The 20432-nt window shown below is 52.5% G+C and overlaps 1 protein-coding gene across 1 annotated transcript in view; it reads right to left on the bottom strand.

The window, feature by feature from the left end:
- ninl (ninein-like) overlaps positions 1-20432 on the bottom strand; it is a 23432-nt gene extending 3000 nt beyond the window's left edge. The window contains exons 1-25 of the mRNA XM_056609294.1: positions 20265-20432; positions 18487-18652; positions 17786-17882; positions 16137-16318; positions 13679-13795; positions 13343-13432; positions 12023-12175; positions 11709-11845; positions 11299-11439; positions 11043-11217; positions 10168-10278; positions 9958-10038; positions 9379-9511; positions 9100-9159; positions 8289-8407; positions 7913-7993; positions 7523-7638; positions 6839-6976; positions 3816-3920; positions 2911-2980; positions 2075-2242; positions 1779-1895; positions 1538-1651; positions 847-993; positions 483-599 (exon numbers count right to left, since the gene is read on the bottom strand). Coding sequence (XP_056465269.1) covers positions 483-599; positions 847-993; positions 1538-1651; positions 1779-1895; positions 2075-2242; positions 2911-2980; positions 3816-3920; positions 6839-6976; positions 7523-7638; positions 7913-7993; positions 8289-8407; positions 9100-9159; positions 9379-9511; positions 9958-10038; positions 10168-10278; positions 11043-11217; positions 11299-11439; positions 11709-11845; positions 12023-12175; positions 13343-13432; positions 13679-13795; positions 16137-16318; positions 17786-17882; positions 18487-18651 — 2934 coding nt within the window. The 5' untranslated portion in view covers position 18652; positions 20265-20432. The remainder of the gene's footprint in view (positions 1-482; positions 600-846; positions 994-1537; positions 1652-1778; positions 1896-2074; positions 2243-2910; positions 2981-3815; positions 3921-6838; positions 6977-7522; positions 7639-7912; positions 7994-8288; positions 8408-9099; positions 9160-9378; positions 9512-9957; positions 10039-10167; positions 10279-11042; positions 11218-11298; positions 11440-11708; positions 11846-12022; positions 12176-13342; positions 13433-13678; positions 13796-16136; positions 16319-17785; positions 17883-18486; positions 18653-20264) is intronic.

Genomic DNA, 20432 nt, shown 5'->3' with positions numbered 1-20432 from the left:
GCGGTGCTCCAGGGACTGTTGGGGTGGAGCTCCAGGGACTATTGGGGTGGAGCTCCAGGGACTGTTGGAGGTGGAGCTACAGGGACTGTTGGGGGTGGAGCTCCAGGGACTGTTGGGGTGGAGCTCCAGGGACTGTTGGAGGTGGAGCTACAGGGACTGTTGGGGTGGAGCTCCAGGGACCATTGGAGGCGGTGCTACAGGGACTGTTTGGGGTGGAGCTCCAGGGACTGTTGGAGGCGGTGCTACAGGGACTGTTGGGGGTGGAGCTCCAGGGACTGTTGGAGGTGGAGCTACAGGGACCGTTGGAGGCGGAGCTACAGGGACTGTTGGAGGCGGAGCTACAGGGACTATTGAAGGCGGAGCTACAGGGACTGTTGGAGGCGGTGCTACAGGGACTGTTAGGGGTGGAGCTCCAGGGACTGTTGGGGGCGGGGCTACAGGGAGAAGTGGCTGGGGGAAGCGAGTAGCAGTGGTCTCCCTACTCTTTGGAGGAGGTCCTGGTTGTGGTGGCGCAGAGTTCTGATCTCCTCCTGCATAGCGCTAATGGTCAGCTCCTGGTGCTCCTCATTGATCCGCTGGACCTCCTGCAGCTCCTCCATCTGCACACACACACACACACACACACACACACACACACCCCTATTACTACCACTACTGACTATTGTAGGAGTTAGAAGAGCTAGGCTAAGTGCTAGGCTAAGAGCTAGTCTAAGCAGCTAAACAGGGATGCAGAGAGGGCTTGACTTTTGTTCGAGCTGCTGTGAAGCCGCTACAATGGGCCACATCGCCATGACGACCTGCTAGAAACAACGACACAGAGCCCTGACAACACTCTCCCAGACACACCTTCTGCTGCACGTCCTGTAGCTTTCTGTGCTGGCTGGCTACTTCCTCAGCTTGTCCGTTCCTCTCCAGAGTGACCGACTGGAGCTGAGAGCGCAGCAGCTCCACCTCCCCATCCACAGAGCACACCTCCGCCTGCAGGGCCTCCAGCTGTAACGGACCAGAGTGTTACCTTACTGTGTAACGTGGGGACCAGAGTGTTACCTTACTGTGTAACGTGGGGACCAGAGTGTTACCTTACAGTGTAACGGGGGGACCAGAGTGTTACCTTACAGTGTAACGGACCAGAGTGTTACCTTACGGTGTAACGGGGGGACCAGAGTGTTACCTTACAGTGTAACGGGGGGACCAGAGTGTTACCTTACGGTGTAACGTGGGGACCAGAGTGTTACCTTACAGTGTAACGGACCAGAGTGTTACCTTACAGTGCAACGTTATGGGGTCACGGGGGGACCAGAGGGTAGCGTTATGGGGTAACGGGGGGACCAGAGGGTAGCGTTATGGGGTAACGGGGGGACCAGAGGGTAGCGTTATGGGGTAACGGGGGGACCAGAGGGTAGCGTTATGGGGTAACGGGGGGACCAGAGGGTAGCGTTATGGGGTAACGGGGGGACCAGAGGGTAGCGTTATGGGGTAACGGGGGGACCAGAGGGTAGCGTTATGGGGTGACGGGGGGACCCGATTGGGTACCTACCTGTGTGGTCCTGTGTTCCGTCTCCTCCAGCAGCCGGGTCTTGTCCTGCTCCACCCACTGCTGTTTGAGCCTCAGAGAGACCAGATCCTCCTCCAAGACCTCCGCCCGCTCCGCCTAGACCCAGAAGCAAAACATTACACAGGACCACTACACTCTGCTACGAGGAGGAGGGGGAGCTTTGAGGAGAAGCTACGTGGAGGAGGAGCTACGGGGAGGAGGAGCTACGAGGAGGAGAAGCTACCTTTTCCTTGGCGGAGGTCAGCTCCCTCTCCAGGAGCTCTCGTTCGTGTTTCCAGGAGGAGAGGAGCTGCAGCCTCTCCCTCTCCTTTTGCACCTCCTTCTCCTCCAGCTCCCTGACCTGTCACACACAGACACACACTGTTTTTTTTAACTGCCTTGACCACAGTTCATCAGATTACAGATTTAACCATCAGATTTCGGACATCAACTGATTCCGATTGGATTAAAGCCCCCGCTGCCGGATGACATCTCCTGTCCCTGAATTAAACCAATCAGAAGAGGCGACTGGAAGCTCACCTTGGCAGCCCCCTCCTGGTGCTCCTTGGTCACCTTCTCCAGCCGTTCCCGTAGCAACCGCAGCGCCTCCTGGTCTCCGCGGAGACGGGAGCTGAGCTCGGCGTTCTCGCCGCTCAGCTGCAGGTTCCTCCCGCTCAGCGCCAGCACCTCCTCCCGGGACCGCACGTTCTGGACCGCAGGAAGGAACACTCAACTTCTGTAGCCCCGCCTCTCCAGAACAAGGGCTGTGTTCTGATTGGTTCGCTTGCCCCCTCTCTCCCTAATCCCCATATAGTGAACTCTATGTAGCACTTCATTGAGGAGATGAGTCCCTAGGTCGGCTTCTGCAAAAGACCCGGACTCACTAGTTCAGGGTTCACCTAGACTCTGCCCCGCCCCCGTTACCCCCTCTTCTGCCCTTATTGTATGTTGTACGTCCTGGCACTTAAAAATAGTAGTCAGCATTGTGTAGCATCTTACCCTATATATCTGTATTGTATACGGGGAACGGGTTAACCTAGTGATTATTAGTGCTTGGCACAGTTTCTGTGAACATCCTTGCTGTACCGACAGAGATATATTGTTGTTTCTCTTTCTTCTGACAAATGTATTTATCGTAAGTCGCTTTGGATAAAACCGTATGCTAAAGGCCCTAAATGTAAATGCATGTGCCCGAGTTGTGTCGGCGTGCGGGTCACATGACGAAGCCCACACGTGTCATCACACTAAAGTGTGCTTTGGGTGGCAATGCATCATGGGAAATGATCAGCAGAAAAGTGTTTTTTAGTGCCGGTGTTCACATGTGGGGAGCGAGGGGAGCATCTCTGTCAACGGTAGGGGACGTGCTTGGCCCTGACCTCCTTGTGCAGCCTCTCCTCCTCCTCCCTCCTCCTCTCGTGCTCCCGCTCCACCTCCTCCAACCTCCTCCTGAAGGAGAACATAGACCTTTAGCATGCTAATGTTACATGTTATATATGACCTTAACTTAAGCATGTTAATGGAAACATGTTATATATGACCTTAAGCATGTTAATGGAAATAATGAGGCATGTTCCATATGTAGATCTCTATGTAGGTTTTTATGTTATAATGAGGTTTGTTCCATATGTAGGTCTCTTTGTAGGTTATGTTATGTTATAAGGAGTTATGTTCCATATGTAGGTTGTTATGTTATTATGAGGCATGTTCATTATAACATGCCTCATTATTACATATGTAGATCTCTATGTAGGTTTTTATGTTTTTATGTTATATAGAGATCTATAATGTAGATCTCTATGTAGGTTTTTATGTTATAATGAGGCTGTTCCATATGTAGGTCTCTTTGTAGGTTATGTTATGTTATGTTATAAGGAGTTATGAGGAGTTATAATGTAGATCTCTATGTAGGTTTTTATGTTATAATGAGGCTGTTCCATATGTAGGTCTCTTTGTAGGTTATGTTATGTTATGTTATAAGGAGTTATGAGGAGTTATAATGTAGATCTCTATGTAGGTTTTTATGTTATAATGAGGCTGTTCCATATGTAGGTCTCTTTGTAGGTTATGTTATGTTATAAGGAGTTATGTTCCATATGTAGGTTGTTATGTTATAATGAGGTTTGTTCCATATGTAGATCTCTTTGTAGGTTGTTAGTAGTGGTGGGCAGGTTGTTATGGGTAATGAGTAATAATACCTGTAATGAGGTATGTTCCATACGTGGGCCCCTATGTAGGTTGTGTTATGTTGTAATGAGGTAGGTGCCTACGTAGGCCTACTCACGTCTTGTTCTGCAGGGTCTCCTCCAGCCTCAGGACGTCCTGTTGGAGAGAGGAGTTTCGCTCCTCCAGGCAGCTGAGCTCCGCCTGGCCCTCCTCCACCTGCCGCCTGTCAATCACCGGCAAGTGGGTTACCATGGTTACCAGCATCACGAGCATCCTGAGACCATCAGGAGGCATTACCCCAGTGAGAGGACCGTAATACTACAGTACTACTACAGTATTATTACAGTAGAGCTATTTAGAATACTCAACCAATCTTATCAGCAGTCGTTGGTTTGGATATGAATCGAATTTAAGATGATGATACGTGATGCTAGGGCTGCTAGATTATGGAAAAAATCATAATCATGATTATTTTGGTCAATATTGAAATCAAACGATTATTTTTGAGCTTGAAAACATGATGTATTCATTCAGCATGTCTCTCCCAATAAACACTGTAACTGAGAACTTTGACATTTTGCCTTAAAAAAATACAAAAATTGGTCAAAAAGAAAATGTTGAAATCTAAAATAATGTACAGATATTTATCAAGCTGTTCTGCACTTTCTATAAAAGATAAAAAAGAATAATTATATTCATTTTGTGATCGTTTGACCCAAAAATCTAAATCGCGATAAAAATGTGATTTATTGCATAGCTCTACGTGATGCTGGGGAATGATTGATAATCAGTAGTGGGCAGAAGATGGTAAACATTCAGTACATGTCGGCGGGATGAGAGAAACCATGAGGTGATGATTAGGAATCAGAGATGACGTGAGGATCATGCTTGGAGACGGCGCTCATTCAGTTAGAGATGATCTGTGACAGCATTCCACAGGTTTAATCTGAGAGGCGGGGCCACGGGGATGATTGACAGGCTCATTCCGTTAGTAGGCGTCTACCTGGGCGCCAGGCGAGCGCCTGAGACGGCCGCTTGCGGTTAGTGGTTCAACGCCCGCCGGGACCAGGAGGCCTAAGCACCGGTCACAAACCTGCGAGGACCCCCGGGCTCCGCCAGCCCCTCCAGGGACACCACCAGCTCCTCCATCTCCAGGAGCTGCTGCTTCATCCGACCCATCTCCGCCTCAGAGGCCTCCTCCGCCCTCCTCAGCCCCTCCCTCTCCTCCAACAGCTCCCGCCGCAGCCGGGCAACGCTGCCCCGGGCCGAGGCGTCTCGGACGGAGCTCAGCTCTCTCCCCTGCTCCTCCAGTTGGGAGGTCAGGCGCTCCACCTCCTTGTGGAGCCGGGCCGAGGAGCGCTCCATGCGCTGCAGACGGGCCTGGCTGAGGGCCAGCCGGTCCTGGAGGCCGGTCAGCCCGCCGGCCCGGGCCCTCAGCTGCCCCCTGAGCTCCAGCACCAGGTCCGCCGTGCGGTTCAGCTGCACGCTGAGCGCGCCCAGGTGGTGCCGGAGGGACGAGATCTCCTCCTCCATCTCCACGATCTGGGTGGAGAGCTGGTCGGCCAGGCCCAGGTAGCGCGCCTTCTCCTCGGCCAGACGGCCCGCCTCCTCCCTCTCCTCCTCCAGGGAGGTCTTCAGGAGGGCTCCCTTGGACCGCTCCTGCTTCAGCTGCTCCTGCAGCGCCTCCTGGCCGCTCCTCCTCCCGTCCAGCTCCGCCCGCAGGGTGTCCACGGCCGTGGCCTGCTCCTTCAGGTCCTGGATCAGCCCGGACCGGTCCGTCCTCAGGGAGTCCAGCTCAGAGCTCAGCCTGGTCTGGGTCTCCTCTCTGGTCCTCAGGGTCTCCTGGGCCTCCTGCAGGTCGCAGCGCAGGGAGGCGATGCTCCGCTCCCTGGCCAGAAGCAGGGCCTGCCGCTCCTCCTGCCGGATGAGGCTGTGGTCATGGAGGCCATCCAGCGCCTCCTTCAACCGGGACGCCTCCTGGTGGAGCTCCTCCTCTCGGATCCTCCGCAGCCCCGACTCCTCCTGGAGGGAGTTCAGCTCCTCCTGGAGGGAGTTCAGCTCCTCCTGGAGGGAGCTCCTCTCCTCCTGGAGGGAGCTCCTCTCCAGGGTCAGCTGGTTCTTCACCTCTTCCTGGGCCTCCAGGAGGTGGATGCTCTCTTCCAGCTGAGAACACGCCTCCTGCAGTCTATCCTCCAGCTCAGAGCTCCGCCCCTCAGAGTATTGTAGCTCCGCCTCCAGCTGGGAGCCCCGCCCCTCAGAGCATCGTAGCTCCGCCTCCAGCTGGGAACGCCGTTCCTCAGAGAGTCGTAGATCCGCCTCCAGCTTGGAGCTCCGCCCCTCAGAGCATCGTAGCTCCGCCTTCAGCTTGGAGCTCCGCCCCTCAGAGCATCGTAGCTCCACTTCCTTCTGCTCAAAGCTGTGCTCTGATTGGCTGAGGATCCTGCTGGCCTCCTCCAGCTGGCAACTGGTGGTCCTCAGCTCCTCCTGGGACCTCCTCACGCTCTCACCCAGAGGCTCCTCCTCCTGGGCCTTTTGCTCCACGAGGAGGAGCCGCTTCTCCCAGAATGCACTCTGGTGTCGCTGGGCCTCCGCCTGACGTTGCTTCAGCTCAGAGAGCTTCTCCTCCGCCTCAGCTCTACCACACACCAGTTAGGCCCCCAGTTAGCCCCGCTGTTAGCCCACCAGTTAGCCCACTAGTTAGCCCGCCAGTTAGCCCGCCAGTTAGCCCGCCAGTTAGCCCACTAGTTAGCCCCTCTGTTAGCCCACGAGTTAGCCCACGAGTTAGCCCATCAGCCCTACTGGGTCGTTAGGGTGCAGAATTCGACATCAACAGGAACTGACACATCAGAAGACAAACTAAGTTCACTTAGACAATGTGCGGTTGCTGCATGGCTGGTTAGCCTTCATGCTAGCTGGAGTTTTAAACAGCCACCGTCACGCTCTGCTTTACTAATATAAGAGTACTGCTTCATACGCGTGGAATGTAGAAGTAGTAGATTAACTAGTGTGGAGCAGACCTCCTGTTCTACTACAGCAGTTGGCTGATGCTGATTCCTGATGTCTAGTGAACGCACGGTATCACTTGCTGTGATGTTTTTGTAACATTCTGCAGGTTGGAGGAGTCCTTTAGGCCACACCCACCTGACAAGCATCACTTCCTGGTCCATCTTGAGCTTAAGCTCCGCCTCCAGCTCCTTCTTCTCAGCGCTGAGTTCCTGTACCAGGTGGTTGATCGCTCGGGTATAGTTCTGGTCCCGCTCCGACAACTCCCGCTGGGCCCTGGCACACACACACACACACACACACACACACACATTTTTCATATATACATACCGAGCATTCATCCTCTACCCCCACGTCCCTCTGTCCTCCTCCCTCAGCTCCTTCTTCTCCTCCCTTAGTCCTCCTAATCCCTGGTCCCTCAGTCCTCCTCTACTGCTCCTCCTCCTCCTCTCCTTATTCCTCCTCTCTTAGTCACTCTCCTCATATACCAACTCCTCCCCCCTCACTCAGTCCTCCCCTCCTGCTCCTCCCTCAGTCCTCCCCTCCTCCTCCTCCCTCAGTCCTCCTCCTCCCTCAGTCCTCCTCTACTGCTCCTCTCCTCCTGCTCCTCCCTCAGTCCTCCCCTCCTCCTCCTCCCTCAGTCCTCCTCCCTCAGTCCTCCTCTACTGCTCCTCCCTCAGTCCTCTCCTCCTGCTCCTCCCTCAGTCCTCCTCCTCCCTCAGTCCTCCTGCTCCTCCCTCCGTCCTCCTCTCCTGCTCCTCCCTGCTCCCTTAATCCTCCTTTCCCCCTCTTGCTCTTTCACCACCTCCTCCCTCCACCCACCTGCGCTCCTGCTCTGAGCTCCATGCTCCTCCTTTCTGCTGCTCGATCTTCTCCTTCAGCTCCAGCACCTCCCGCTCCGCCCTGCTCCTCTCCTCCTCCAGCTCACTGATCTCCAGCTACACCCCCCGAGGAAGGAGTCGACATCACAACACCGTCAGGGAATCACAACACCGTCAGGGAATCACAACACCGCCAGGAACATCACAACACCATTAGGGACATCACAACACCATCAGGGACATCACAACACCACCATCACCCCACAATCAGGAACATCACAACACCATCAGGAACATCACAACACCATCAGGAACATCCTCTAGTTTACCCTGGCTTTGTATCCAGAACTTGGGGGTCCAGAAGGTCCCAGTGATGTTCAGTGTGCCTTACCTTGAAGCTCTGGGAGATGTCCTTCCTCTCCACCTCCATGCTGTTCCTCATCAGCTCCAGGCTGCGCTCATAAAAGTTCACCTGGAGGTCATTGAGCACCATGTGACACACAGGAAGTACAGGCAATACAGGATCTAGTGTGACGTAATACAGGATCTAGTGTGACGTAATACAGGATCTAGTGTGACGTAATACAGGAGCTAGCGTGATGTAATATAGGAGCTAGCATAACGTGATACAGAGGCTAGCGTGATGTAATACAGGAGCTAGCATGACATAATACAGGAGCTATCGTGATGTAATACACAAGCTATCGAGATGTAATAGAGGATCTAGCATAACGTAGCACAGGAGCTAGAAGGGGGTGTGACGGTACTTTAGTCTCCAGTTCGACCCGCAGGCTGTGCAGCTCCTGGCTGTGTTTGTCCCTCAGCTGCTCCATGGCCAGCTCCGTCTGGATGCTGACCGCCGGGTCCTCACAAGGCACACTGTCCCCTGATGACACACAAACAGTAACACAACGTCACCTGATGACACACAAACAGTAACACAACGTCACCTGATGACACACAAACAGTAACACACCGTCCCCTGATAACACACAAACAGTAACACACTGTCCCCTGATAACACACAAACATTAACACACTGTCCCCTGATAACACACCAACAGTAACACACCGTCCCCTGATGACACACAAACAGTAACGCAACGTCACCTGATGACACACAAACAGTAACACACCGTCCCCTGATAACACACAAACAGTAACACAACGTCACCTGATGATACACAAACAGTAACACAACGTCACCTGATGACACACAAACAGTAACACAACGTCACCTGATGATACACAAACATTAACACACTGTCCCCTGATGATACACAAACATTAACACACTGTCCCCTGATGACACACAAACAGTAACACACCGTCCCGTGATGACACACACACAGTAACCCAACGTCACCTGATGATACACAAACATTAACGCACCGTCCTCTGATGACACACACACAGTAACACACCGTCCCCTTATACCACACAAACATTAACACACACACCATTCCCTGATGATACCCAAACATTAACACACAGGTCCCCATAGAACACATGTGTACGTGGGCGTGTGTGCGTTGGTATGTGTGTGTGTGTGTGTGTGTGTGTGAAACAGGTTCTCACCAGGCTGGTCTCGTTTCCTCTTGACAAGTGGTGACACACCTCTATAGGTTTCAAACTCATCTGCAACACAAAGACACACAGGTGGGGGCTGAGCCGAGAGGAGTGGACGTGGCTGGAGGGTGGGCGTGACCCATCAGCACCTGTGTATCCAGATATCATCTCTAGAATTCCTTAGAGCTTACGTCTGCAAAGCGTCCTGATAGCAGATAGAAACACTACAGTCCCCTTAGATACCGACTCACGGCCACCATAGATACTAAGACTAGGGTCTAGTCCTACCTGAGTCAGACTCCGTGATCAGCGAGTGAGGTCTGGTCCAGAGAGGATCATCAGTGGATCGTCTGCTCTTCCTGCACGACTTCTGGCACTTCAACAGCTCTGAGCTCAACTCATCATTCCTGTCCTGCAGCTCCTAAGGACACACACCCACACGCATTAACACATACACACACGCACGCATTAACACACACACACACACACACACACACACACACACACACACACACACACACACACACACACACACACACACACACACACACACACACACACACACACACACACACACACACACACACGCATTAACACGCACCCATTAATACACACACACCCATTAAGATACACACCCACACCCACACCCACACACACACAGTGAACCTGTCACACTCTGGCCTCATTCTGCTAGAGGACATTTACATTCTCATCTGTCCTAGACGAAAAACTCATGAACACCAGGTAGATACCAGCCTGTCTGTCCACACCAGGCAGGCAGGCAGACAGGTAGATAAACAGACGGACAGGTAGTTAAACAGACAGACAGACAGGCATGTAGATAAACAGACAGACAGACAGGCGTACCCGGCAGTGTGTCTGCAGGTTCCTGATGGTGACACCGTCATCGAGCGTCCTGCCGGCAGTCGGAGAGTCCAGACTGGCCAGCTGCCAATCAAACAAACCCCAGCCCCCGATTGGTTAAAACAGGCTCCTCCTCCTCCCTCCTGTACGTGGTGTCATAAGGCGGATGATTAATTGATGGTGCGTGTCGGCGGCGGGCGGAGGTCCGGTTACCTGGTCCCCCAACAGCAAGTCCAGCTCCCTGCGGAGCCTGGCCCCGCGCTGCTCCGCCTCCTGGAAGCTCTCCTCCACCTCACACAGCTCCACCTTCAGAGCCCCGCTCATCTGACACACACACACACACACACACACACACACACACACACACACACACAGTTGTTTTAAGGCGTGTTTTGTCAGTACCTGGGTGGTGTTAGTGACGGTGTCAGTACCTGGGTGGTGTTAGTGACGGTGTCAGTCCCTGGGTGGTGTTGGTGACAGTACCTGGGTGGTGTTAGTGACGGTGTCAGTACCTGGGTGGTGTTAGTGACAGTGTCAGTATCTGGGTGGCGTTAGTGACGGTGCCAGTCCCTGGGTGGTGTTGGTGACAGTACCTGGGTGGTGTTAGTGACAGTGTCAGTATCTGGGTGGTGTTAGTGACGGTGTCAGTACCTGGGTGGTGTTGGTGAAGGTGTCAGTCCCTGGGTGGTGTTAGTTGATAGTGTTATTACCTGGGTGGTGTTAGTGACGGTGTCAGTACCTGGGTGGTGTTGGTGACGGTGTCAGTACCTGGGTGGTGTTAGTGACGGTGCCAGTACCTGGGTGGTGATAGTGACGGTGCCAGTACCTGGGTGGTGATAGTGACGGTGTCAGTACCTGGGTGGTGTTAGTTGATAGTGTTATTACCTGGGTGGTGTTAGTGACGGTGTCAGTACCTGGGTGATGATAGTGACGGTGTCAGTACCTGGGTGGTGTTAGTGACGGTGACAGTACCTGGGTGGTGTTAGTGACGGTGCCAGTACCTGGGTGGTGATAGTGACGGTGTCAGTACCTGGGTGGTGTTAGTGACGGTGTCAGTACCTGGGTGGTGATAGTGACGGTGTCAGTACCTGGGTGGTGGTGTCGAGCTCCTCCTGCAGTCTGCTCTTCTGGGTTTTGAGGAGCTCCACCTCCTTCCTGAACTCCACCCGGTCCGCCTCCACCAGCTGCTGCAGCGCCTCGCTCTCCTGTTTTGATTGGCTCCTCAGGGTCGTCAGCCTATCACGGAACTCCTGTTCCAGGTCCCTGTCCAATCGGAGAGCGGCTGGTTGAAACAGAGCCCTCCTCTTAGGGCTGGATATTGGTTATAATCAGGGTGTGAAGTACCTGATGCGGCTGTGGTTGAGCGTTTCCATGGCAGCGTGCCCGTCGTCCCCCTCCCTGACCAGCTGGAGGTTCCTGCGGTCGGCCGCCTGGAAGTCACTTCTGACCTTATCCCTCTCCCTGCTGACCTGCTCCAGCTGCAGCCTACACACACACACACACACACACACACACACACGTGGGCGTCATATGTTTAGGTGTCCTACTGTAGGTGCTGTGTGTGTGTGTGTGTGTGTGTGTGTGTGTGTGTGAGTGTGAGTGTGCGTGTGTGTGTGTGTGTGTGTGTGTGTGTGTGTGTGTGTCCTACTGTAGGTGCTGTGTGTGTGTGTGTGCGTGCGTGTGTGTGTGTGTGTGTCCTACTGTAGGTGCTATGTGTGTGTGTGTGCGTGTGCGTTTGTGTGTGCGTGTCCTACTGTAGGTGCTGTATCTCGAGGCGGTAGGACACCAGCGCCGCCTGGTGGACGCTGTTCCTGCTGCTCAGCATCTCGTGCTCCAGAGCCTCGCTGAGGTCACACAGACTCACACGCTCCTCCGGGGGGAAGTCCAGAACCTACACACACACACACACACACACACACACACACACACACACACACACACACACACACACACACACACACACACACACACACACACACACACACACACAGAAGGAGATGCAGGAGGTTAAGGAGGTGCTAGTGGACACCCACTGCCGTGGCACCAGTAGACCTGGACCAGGACCGACCTGCAGGATGTCCTGTCCGTTGGGGACCCCCTCCTGGGTCCAGAGGGCCACGACCCGCTCCGGGCCGGTGCTGCCCGACCCGTCGTCCAGACAGCTGAGGACCCGCTGGCCCGCGGAGACACAGAGGACCGCTGGGGGGGCGGGGCGGACCGCCTGGGAGGACATGGGGGGGGGAATGGGAGGAGAGAGAGAGAGAGAGAGAGAGAGAGAGAGAGAGAGAGAGAGAGAGAGAGAGAGCGCTAGAGTCACCGGTATGTCCAGGGTATCATTCCCATTCCTATAGCGGTTGAGCTATCGGGTCTCTGTGGTTCTGTGTGGTTCTCCGCTCACTAATGAAAACACTCGGCTCTCAGACTCAACACACACACTAAAGACTTCCCACACTGCTCATAAACTCTGTTCGCCGTGTTATGTTGGAATTTTAATCTGGATTAGTGAAACTATAATCTGGTTGAGGGGGTTTGGGGCCACATCGCCTCCTGTCCTCCCAGACCTCCTCACGTCCTCATCATCGTAGAGTTGATTCAATATGATCAGAATCCAGAAGACTTGAGAAAACTACCAACCAAAACAAGGCCCAATCCCCATTTCTACCCCTTACCCCTTCCCCTTCCCCCTTCAAAACAAGGGGAAGGGGTAAGGGGTAGAAATGGGATTGGGCCCAAGCCTTCCTCCTCCCTCCCCTCGGCCACTGGGCCCTCCAGACTCCCCAACCCTTCGGCTTAGGGTTCAGGTCTTCGTTCTACTCGTCTTTAATGTACTTATTGACGTTAACTCTTGACAGTTGATCTACTGCCGTCCAATCAGAACGTCTCCGTGGAACAACAGGGATGGCTTGATTTAGTTTGTTTAGTTTAGTTTACTGGTAGTGGTTTAGTTAAGGAGCAGATAGTAATAGTTAAGTAGTAGTAGTATAGTTTAGCACGCTCAAAGACTAGTCCACTCACGGGTTAGCACACAGGTTAAGTTTGAACGCTCACAGGCTAGGTTAGCATGCTCACAATCTAGGTTAGCACGCTCACAGGCTAGGTTAGCACGCTCAAAATCTAGGTTAGCACGCTCACAGGCTAGGTTAGCACGCTCACAGGCTAGAACACTCACACAGTCATGGGCTAGCCTGCGCACAGTTTAGATTAGCACGCTCACAGGCTAGTTTAGCAAGCTTCTAGACCCACAGACTAACACCAAAGACAGACGGCAGGTACACAGAGGTACAAGCCCCGCCCACACTATAAGGTTGGTCACTTGACTGACAGCTGCAATCAGTTTGCTGATTGGCCAGGCTCAATATTGGGCTTGTGTGTTTGTGTGTGTGTTTACCTTGTGTTTGGGGTGCCATCTTGGAGTGGAGGTGATGGGGGCGTGGTCTCCCTCCCCAGAGAGATGGTCAGCTGACTCACTCAACAGCTCCTGAAAACCCGGTAAAAGGTCAACTATAGGTTCACTTCGGGGTTTGGCTGAAGTGTTTTGTGTTAAAGATGTTGTTGTTGTTTTGTTGTTGCTTTGTTTTGTTTAAAACATGTTCATTGTTTTGTGCTGTCCCGTCTTCTATTGTGTGCCTGTGTTGTGTTGTTATACTGCGTTGTTTTAGGTCATATTGCTATTCATGGTATGTACCTGTGTGTTGTGTAGTGTGGTGTAGTATAATGTGTGTACCAGTGTGTTGTGTTGTGACGTCTCGAGGTCATCACACATCTGAGACTCCGCCTCCTTCTCCAGAGCTCCGCCCCCTTCTCCCCCCTCCTGGACGCCATCTTCCTCTGACTTCAGGCTCTGAGAGAGAGAGAGAGAGAGAGAGAGAGAGAGAGAGAGAGAGAGAGAGAGAGAGAGAGAGAGAGAGAGAGAGAGAGAGAGAGAGAGAGAGAGAGAGCATAAACATAAGAACAGTAGTTTGTGACAGTGTGTGTGTGTGTGGGTGTGCCTGGGTGTGAGTGTGCGTGTGCCTGGGTGTGTGTGTGTGTGTGTGTGGGTCTTATGAATGAACTCCATTGTTAAATATTCAACAGATTTATGTAACATTTATGTAACGCTTTTAGTCACGAACAATATGTGCCTCCCACTCCCTCCCTCTGTTTCGAACTCTATCTCTCTCTCTGTTTGTCTGTCTCTCTTCCTCTGTCTCTCTCTCTGGTTGTCTCTCTCTACCTGTCTCTCTGTTTCTCCCTCTCTCCCTCTGTCTCTCTCCTCGCTCTCTCTCCTTCTGTCTGTCTCTCTCTCTGTGTTTCTCCCTCTGTCTCACCTCCTTACTCTCTCTTTCTTTCCCTCCCCTCTCTCTCTTACCCCCTCAGTCTCTCTCTCCTTCTCCCTCTCTCTCTCTCTGACCCATATTTATAATTGTATTTGTTTATCTTCATCTTCCAAATTATTTAAAGCTGCAATGTTTCAACTAGTTTAAAATGACCTGGACCTGGTCTTAATCTGGTCTGTACCTGGTGTGTAAATGGTCTCTACCTAGTCTTAATCTGGTCTATACCTAGTCTTAATCTGGTCTCAACCAGATTTTATTCTGATCTCTATCTGGTCCCAACCATTCTTAATGAGGTCTCTACCTGGTCCCTACCTGGTCTCTACCTAGTCTTTATATGGTCTCTCCCTAGTCTTAATCGAAGTAATAAATCATTAACCTGTGGTAACCATCTTGAACGGTACAACAAAGAGAGAATATCTAATATCAGATATGTATATATCTTATGTATTTAACGTTTTATACTTAGACCACTTTATTGTTCACCTGCTTTGGCAATGTAAATTGTTTATTGCTCATGCCATAAAGCTTTCTGGAATTTAATTTGATAGAACTGAGAGAGAGATAGAGAGACAGAGAGAGTCAAAGACAGAGAGAGAAACAGAGAGTCAAAGGCAGAGACAGAGAGAGAGATAGAGAGTCAAAGACGATAGAAACAGAGAGTCAAAGACAGAGACAGAGAGAGAGAGAGAAACAGAGAGTCAAAGACAGAGACAGAGAGAGAGAGATACAGAGAGAGATAGAGTCAAAGACGATAGAAACAGAGAGTCAAAGACAGAGACAGAGAGAGAGAGAGAGAAACAGAGAGTCAAAGACAGAGACAGAGAGATTCAAAGACAGAGAGAGAGACCAAGAGAGAGAGACAAAGAGAGAGAGAGAGTCAAAGACAGAGAGAAACAGAGAGTAGAAGACAGAGACAGAGAGAGACAGAGGTAGAGACAGAGAGAGAAACAGAGAATCAAAGACAGAGACAGAGAGAGAGAGAGAGGGTGTTGGGTATCTTTGATCAACAGCCAAAAACAACACAGAACAGCCAGTGTATGTGTGAGTATGTGTGTGTTTGTGCGCGTGTGTGTGTGTGTGTGTGTGTGTGTGTGTGTGTGTGTGTGTGTGTGTGTGTGTGTGTGTGTGTGTGTGTGTGTGTGTGTGTGTGTGTGTGTGTGTGTGTGTGTGTGTGTGTGTGTGTGTGTGTGTGTGTGAGTATATCCAGCTTTGAGGGTGGAGTAGTCAGGAGTAACATTCCACACAATCCCACACTTCCTGAACCCCCCTCCCCCCTTAGACCAGACCCTGGACCCAGACTCGGTCTGGTCCCAGTCCGACGAAGATCCCCTGGTCAGCCCCCCCCCGGCTGGAAGGAGGGGAGGGCCCCCCGGCTGGGGGTGGGAGGGACCTCCTGCTGGCAGCATGACCAGGGTGTCTGGGGTTCAGGCATGTCCCCCAAGGTGTGAATCTGTAAGGAGAACCAGTCTGCCTGCTGAATATCGGTGCTCCAGTGTCCAGGCACCCAGACAAGGGGACAGGGGCCAGACCAGCAGAACAGGACCAGACGAGGAGAACAAGACCTGCGTGTGTGTGTGTGTGTGTGTGTGTGTGTGTGTGTGTGTGTGTGTGTGTGTGTGTGTGTGTGTGTGTGTGTGTGTGTGTGTGTGTGTGTGTGTGTGTGGTCATTCTCAGCCCAGATGGTTGCAGTCAACTATCTTCCTGCCAGGTCTCTCTGATTACACACACACACACACACACACACACACACACACACACACACACACACACACACACACACACACACACACACACACACACACACACACACACACACACACACACACACACACACACACACACACACACCCCCCCCCCCCCCCGTACCTCGACGCTCTCCAGGGAGGTGGACCGTGGGAGTTTGGGTCTGCGGGCATCGGTGGGGGAGGCGGGGGGGCTGTTCTGTGCGGGGCCGGCGGGACCACCTCCCGGCGGGGGGTCTGGGTGCGTCCGGCGGCCGTAGCGTTGCGCACCGTTCACGAACTTCGGCTGTACCTCCTCGGGGCGGGCTGCAGGGGGAGGGGGAGGAGCCACATGTGATGTCACTTCCTAGTGTCAGGGACAGCCGTGACATCATCAGGTGATGCCTTGCTTTGCTGTTGGTCAGCGCTGGAAAAGGAACCCCTTAAGGTTGAACCACACTTCTGTGTTGTAGCCGTCGTAACCCCACCCTGGTCTCTACGTCACCGTAGCTCCGCCCTGGTCTCTACGTCTCTGTGTATCCAACATGGTCTTTACGTCAACGTAACTTTGCCCTGGTCTCTACCTGGGTCTCTACCTGGGTCTATAACCCCGGGGTCTCTACCTGGGTCCATAACCCCTGGGTCTCTACCCCCTGGGTCTCTACCTGAGTCTCTAAATGGGTCTCTACCCCCTGGCTCTCTACCCCCTGGGTGTCTACCTGGGTCTCTAGACCCAGGGTCTCTGCGCTATGCATCTCTACGTCACCGTACAACTCTCATAAGCTACATGAGTGTCGTCTGCTAGCCACTGTGCTAAGATACATGAGGGTCGTCTGCTAGCCACTGTGCTAAGATACATGAGGGTCATCTGCTAGCCACTGGGCTAAGCTACTTGAGTGTTGTATCCTAGCCACTTTGCTAAGCTACATGAGTGTTGTCGCCTAGCTTCTGTGCTAGGCTACATGAGTGTCGTCTGCTGGCCACTGAGCTAAGCTCCATGATTGTTGTCTGCTAGCCACTGTGCTAGGCTACATGAGTGTCATCTGCTAGGCACTGTTCTAGGCTACATGAGTGTACCGGCTAGCGTCCAGTCTGTCTGGAGAGCCATGGGTGGGGCCACACCAGAGTTATGTGTGGAATACGGACCACGACTTTTAAATCCTCCAGGCAACCGACAGCTCTTGAGAGCAGCTAGGCTAATTAGAGGTTAGCCAGTAGCGCTAGCCCTGTACACAACCAGTCAGAGGAGGTGGAGAGGGGTCAAAGTCCCAGGATGATAGTATGATTCTGAATTGTTCCCTGACAGTAATTAAACCAACATATTGTCTCTTCATCACCTAAGCTTATCCCACCTAACAGGATGATGATGAAGAGCAATGAAATGTTTTGCGTCCCAGAAATGTTGGTTTGAGAAGACGTGTAGTAGGAAAAAGAGGAAGATACACAGCTAACTGACACTCAAAATAAATAACCCAAGTCCTACTGAAGCCTCATTAACTAACCCCAGTCCTACTGAAGCTTCAGTATCTAACCCCAGATCAACTGAAGGTTCATTAACTAACCACAGTCCTACTGAAGTTTCAGTATCTAACCCCAGATCAACTGACGGTTCATTAACTAACCCCAGTCCTACTGAAGCTTCAGTATCTAACCCCAGATCAACTGAAGGTTCATTAACTAACCCCAGTCATACTGAAGGTTCCTTTACGTTCAGTTTTTGATCCAGGACCTCAACTACCAGTGTTCCCACTGCTCCTCCTTGTCCTACCATGACCCCCCGGGGCTCAGACCCACCTGGCTCCAGGTAGCTGCTCTCATCCTCAGAGGTGCTGAGGTCCACGGAGCGGGACAAGATGGCCACCAGGCCATCTTTAAACTCGTCGAAGCTCACCTGCCCAGGAGGAGAGAATTGTGGTCACGTTGCAGTTACAACTACATTGTAACTGCTATATACTCATCTGGTACATACCAATACGATTTTTTTTGTTTTACTCATGGAGAGAAATGTGACGGTTTGTGTGTGTTTGTGTACATGTATGTGAATATATGTGTGTGTGTGTGTGTGTGTGTGTGTGTGTGTGTGTGTGTGTGTTTATGTGTGTGTGTGTGTGTCTATGTGTGTGTGTGTCTATGTGTGTATCTGTTTATATGTGTGTATAGATGTGTGTGTGTGTATGTGCGTGTATATGTAGGTGTGTGTTTACTGTTTATACGTGTGTGTGTGTGTGTGTGTGTTTGTTTATACGTGTGTGTGTGTATATGTGTATGTGTGTGTTTGTCTATGTGTGTGTGTATGTGTGTGTGTGAGTGCCTCTGGGTATACGTGTGTGTCTATGTGTGTGTGTGAGTGCCTATGGGTATATGTGTTTGTCTATGTGTGTGTGTGTGTGTGTGTGTGTGTGTGTGTGTGTGTGTGTGTGTGTGTGTGTGTGTGTGTGTGTGTGTGCCTATGGGTACACGTGTGTGTCTATGTGTGTGTGTGTGCGTCCCCCCACCCTAGCGTACGGCCGGCCCCCCAGCAGGGTCTCCAGCAGCAGGTGGAGGTGGGGCTCCAGGTGCAGTTTGGTGCAGAGCTCTGTCAGCTCCGCCCGGTCCAGGCGGCCTGTCGCCGTGGCGTCACAGCTGTCAAACACCTCCCTCAGCTGGGCCACGTGCTCCATCCTGCCCCAGGGGTAAGAGGTCAGGGGTCAGAGGTCGGCCAGTCCACTATCACTTTGTCTGGCTCCGTCATGAACCAGGAGGGCTCCAAGACCCCCCAGGCCTTCAGTGGAGCGCCCGATCACAGCCTGGTTAGTGCTAGCGTATTGATGGTTTCTCCAGGTCCAGAGTCTCAGAGCCTCACGCTAGGTCTCTGTATGTGGGGCTGGGACCAGGTGTGGTGGTCTGTGAGAGACCTGGTCCCTCTGGTGGACCCCTAGGAACAGAACCTCTTCACCTCGAGGACAGAGGGCTGGCCTCACTCAGACAAACTACTTGCTAGTTAGCTGGTTAGTTAATCGTTCATTCCTAGCAAGTCCCTTTAGTTACTAGTTTGTGACTGATAGGTTGTTACTTTAGCTGGTAGTTAATGATCTAATGGTCCAGGCATTGATAGGTAGGTTGGATTAGGGTTAACAGGGATGTGACCGCACTCATCGAACCTTTTGATCCAATCACATTCCTTTGTGAAATGCTACGATACATCCCATTGAGTAAGAGGTGCTAGGGTCCATGAGAGTGACAGCAGGGGCTTGGGGATCACAGCGAGGCTCTGTGACACACGAGGAGATCAGCAGGCTAGAGATGAACGGACTCCACTGGTCCCGATCTGTAGGCACACAGGAACCTCTCTACAGAAGGACACAACCGGTCTCATTAGACCAGCGAGCGGACTGCATTACAGTTTAAAGACCTCCACATTTTAACTTCTCACCTGTCTGTCTGTCCCCTCACATGTCTGTCCTCTCGCCTGTCTGTCAGTCCCCTCACCTCTCTGTCCTCTAACCTGTCTGTCTGTCCCCTCATCTGTCTGTCTATACTCATCTGTCTGTCCCCTTATCTGTCTGTACTCTCGGCTTTCTGTCTGTCCCCACACTTGTCTGACCTCTCACCTGTCTACCCCATCTCTCATCTGTCTGTCCTCTCATCTTTCTATCCCCTCACCATTCTGTCTGTCCCCTCATCTGTCTGTCTGTCCTCTCACCTGTCTGTCTGTCCTCTAATCTGTCTGTCCCCTAACCTGTCTGTCTGACCTTTCATCTGTCTGTCTGTCCACTCTTCTTGTTACGCAACACGACCGACAGACTCTTCCCAGCAGAAGCTTTTAGGGAAGAACTTCGAAGAATAACTAGAGTTTGGAGGTGGAGAATATGATGATGATGGTGGTGGTATTAAGGACATAACAACTCATATCAAGCCCAAGGCTGGAGCTAACGGCTAGCTCCTGGTTCTAATAACAATGTCTGAGTGTATTTATTAGCTTAGTTTAAGTTTGATAAGACCACAAACACGGGTTTGAACACCGCGGGGGACGTACGGTTCAGCCCGGTGAGGCTCGCGGTGTCAGGTCATTCCAACGGGTCGGCTCGAGGCGCGTCATCACCATGGGAACGAGACGGGAAACAAAGGGCTCGAGGCGACATAAGAAAGTAACCACAACAGTCCAGTCCGCGCGCCTCAGTCCGGACCAGCTACGGAGCCCCGCTAGACCCAAACCCCCCTCTCCCCCAGCGGACTGCACAGACCCGGACTGCGGACCAGGACGTGGTCCAAAGTAGCAAGGAGACCCGCTTACCTCCGGGAGAAGCGGACCTTGGTTCAGGTTTCCGCCATGCGGGGGTTTCGGGTCCTGTTCACGGCGGCGTGGCGGGGTGATGATGATGCGTTATCCCGGGACGTGTAACGGAGCCTGGCACAGAGGCGCTACTCCTCGCGGGAACTTAGAAGGTCCTCGCTGCGGACC

This window comes from Gadus chalcogrammus, chromosome 15 (genome assembly GCF_026213295.1).
Source record: "Gadus chalcogrammus isolate NIFS_2021 chromosome 15, NIFS_Gcha_1.0, whole genome shotgun sequence".
In the NCBI taxonomy this organism is placed as follows: domain Eukaryota; kingdom Metazoa; phylum Chordata; class Actinopteri; order Gadiformes; family Gadidae; genus Gadus; species Gadus chalcogrammus.
Note: the sequence above shows the minus strand (reverse complement) of the source record. Positions and strands in the feature narration are given on the sequence as shown.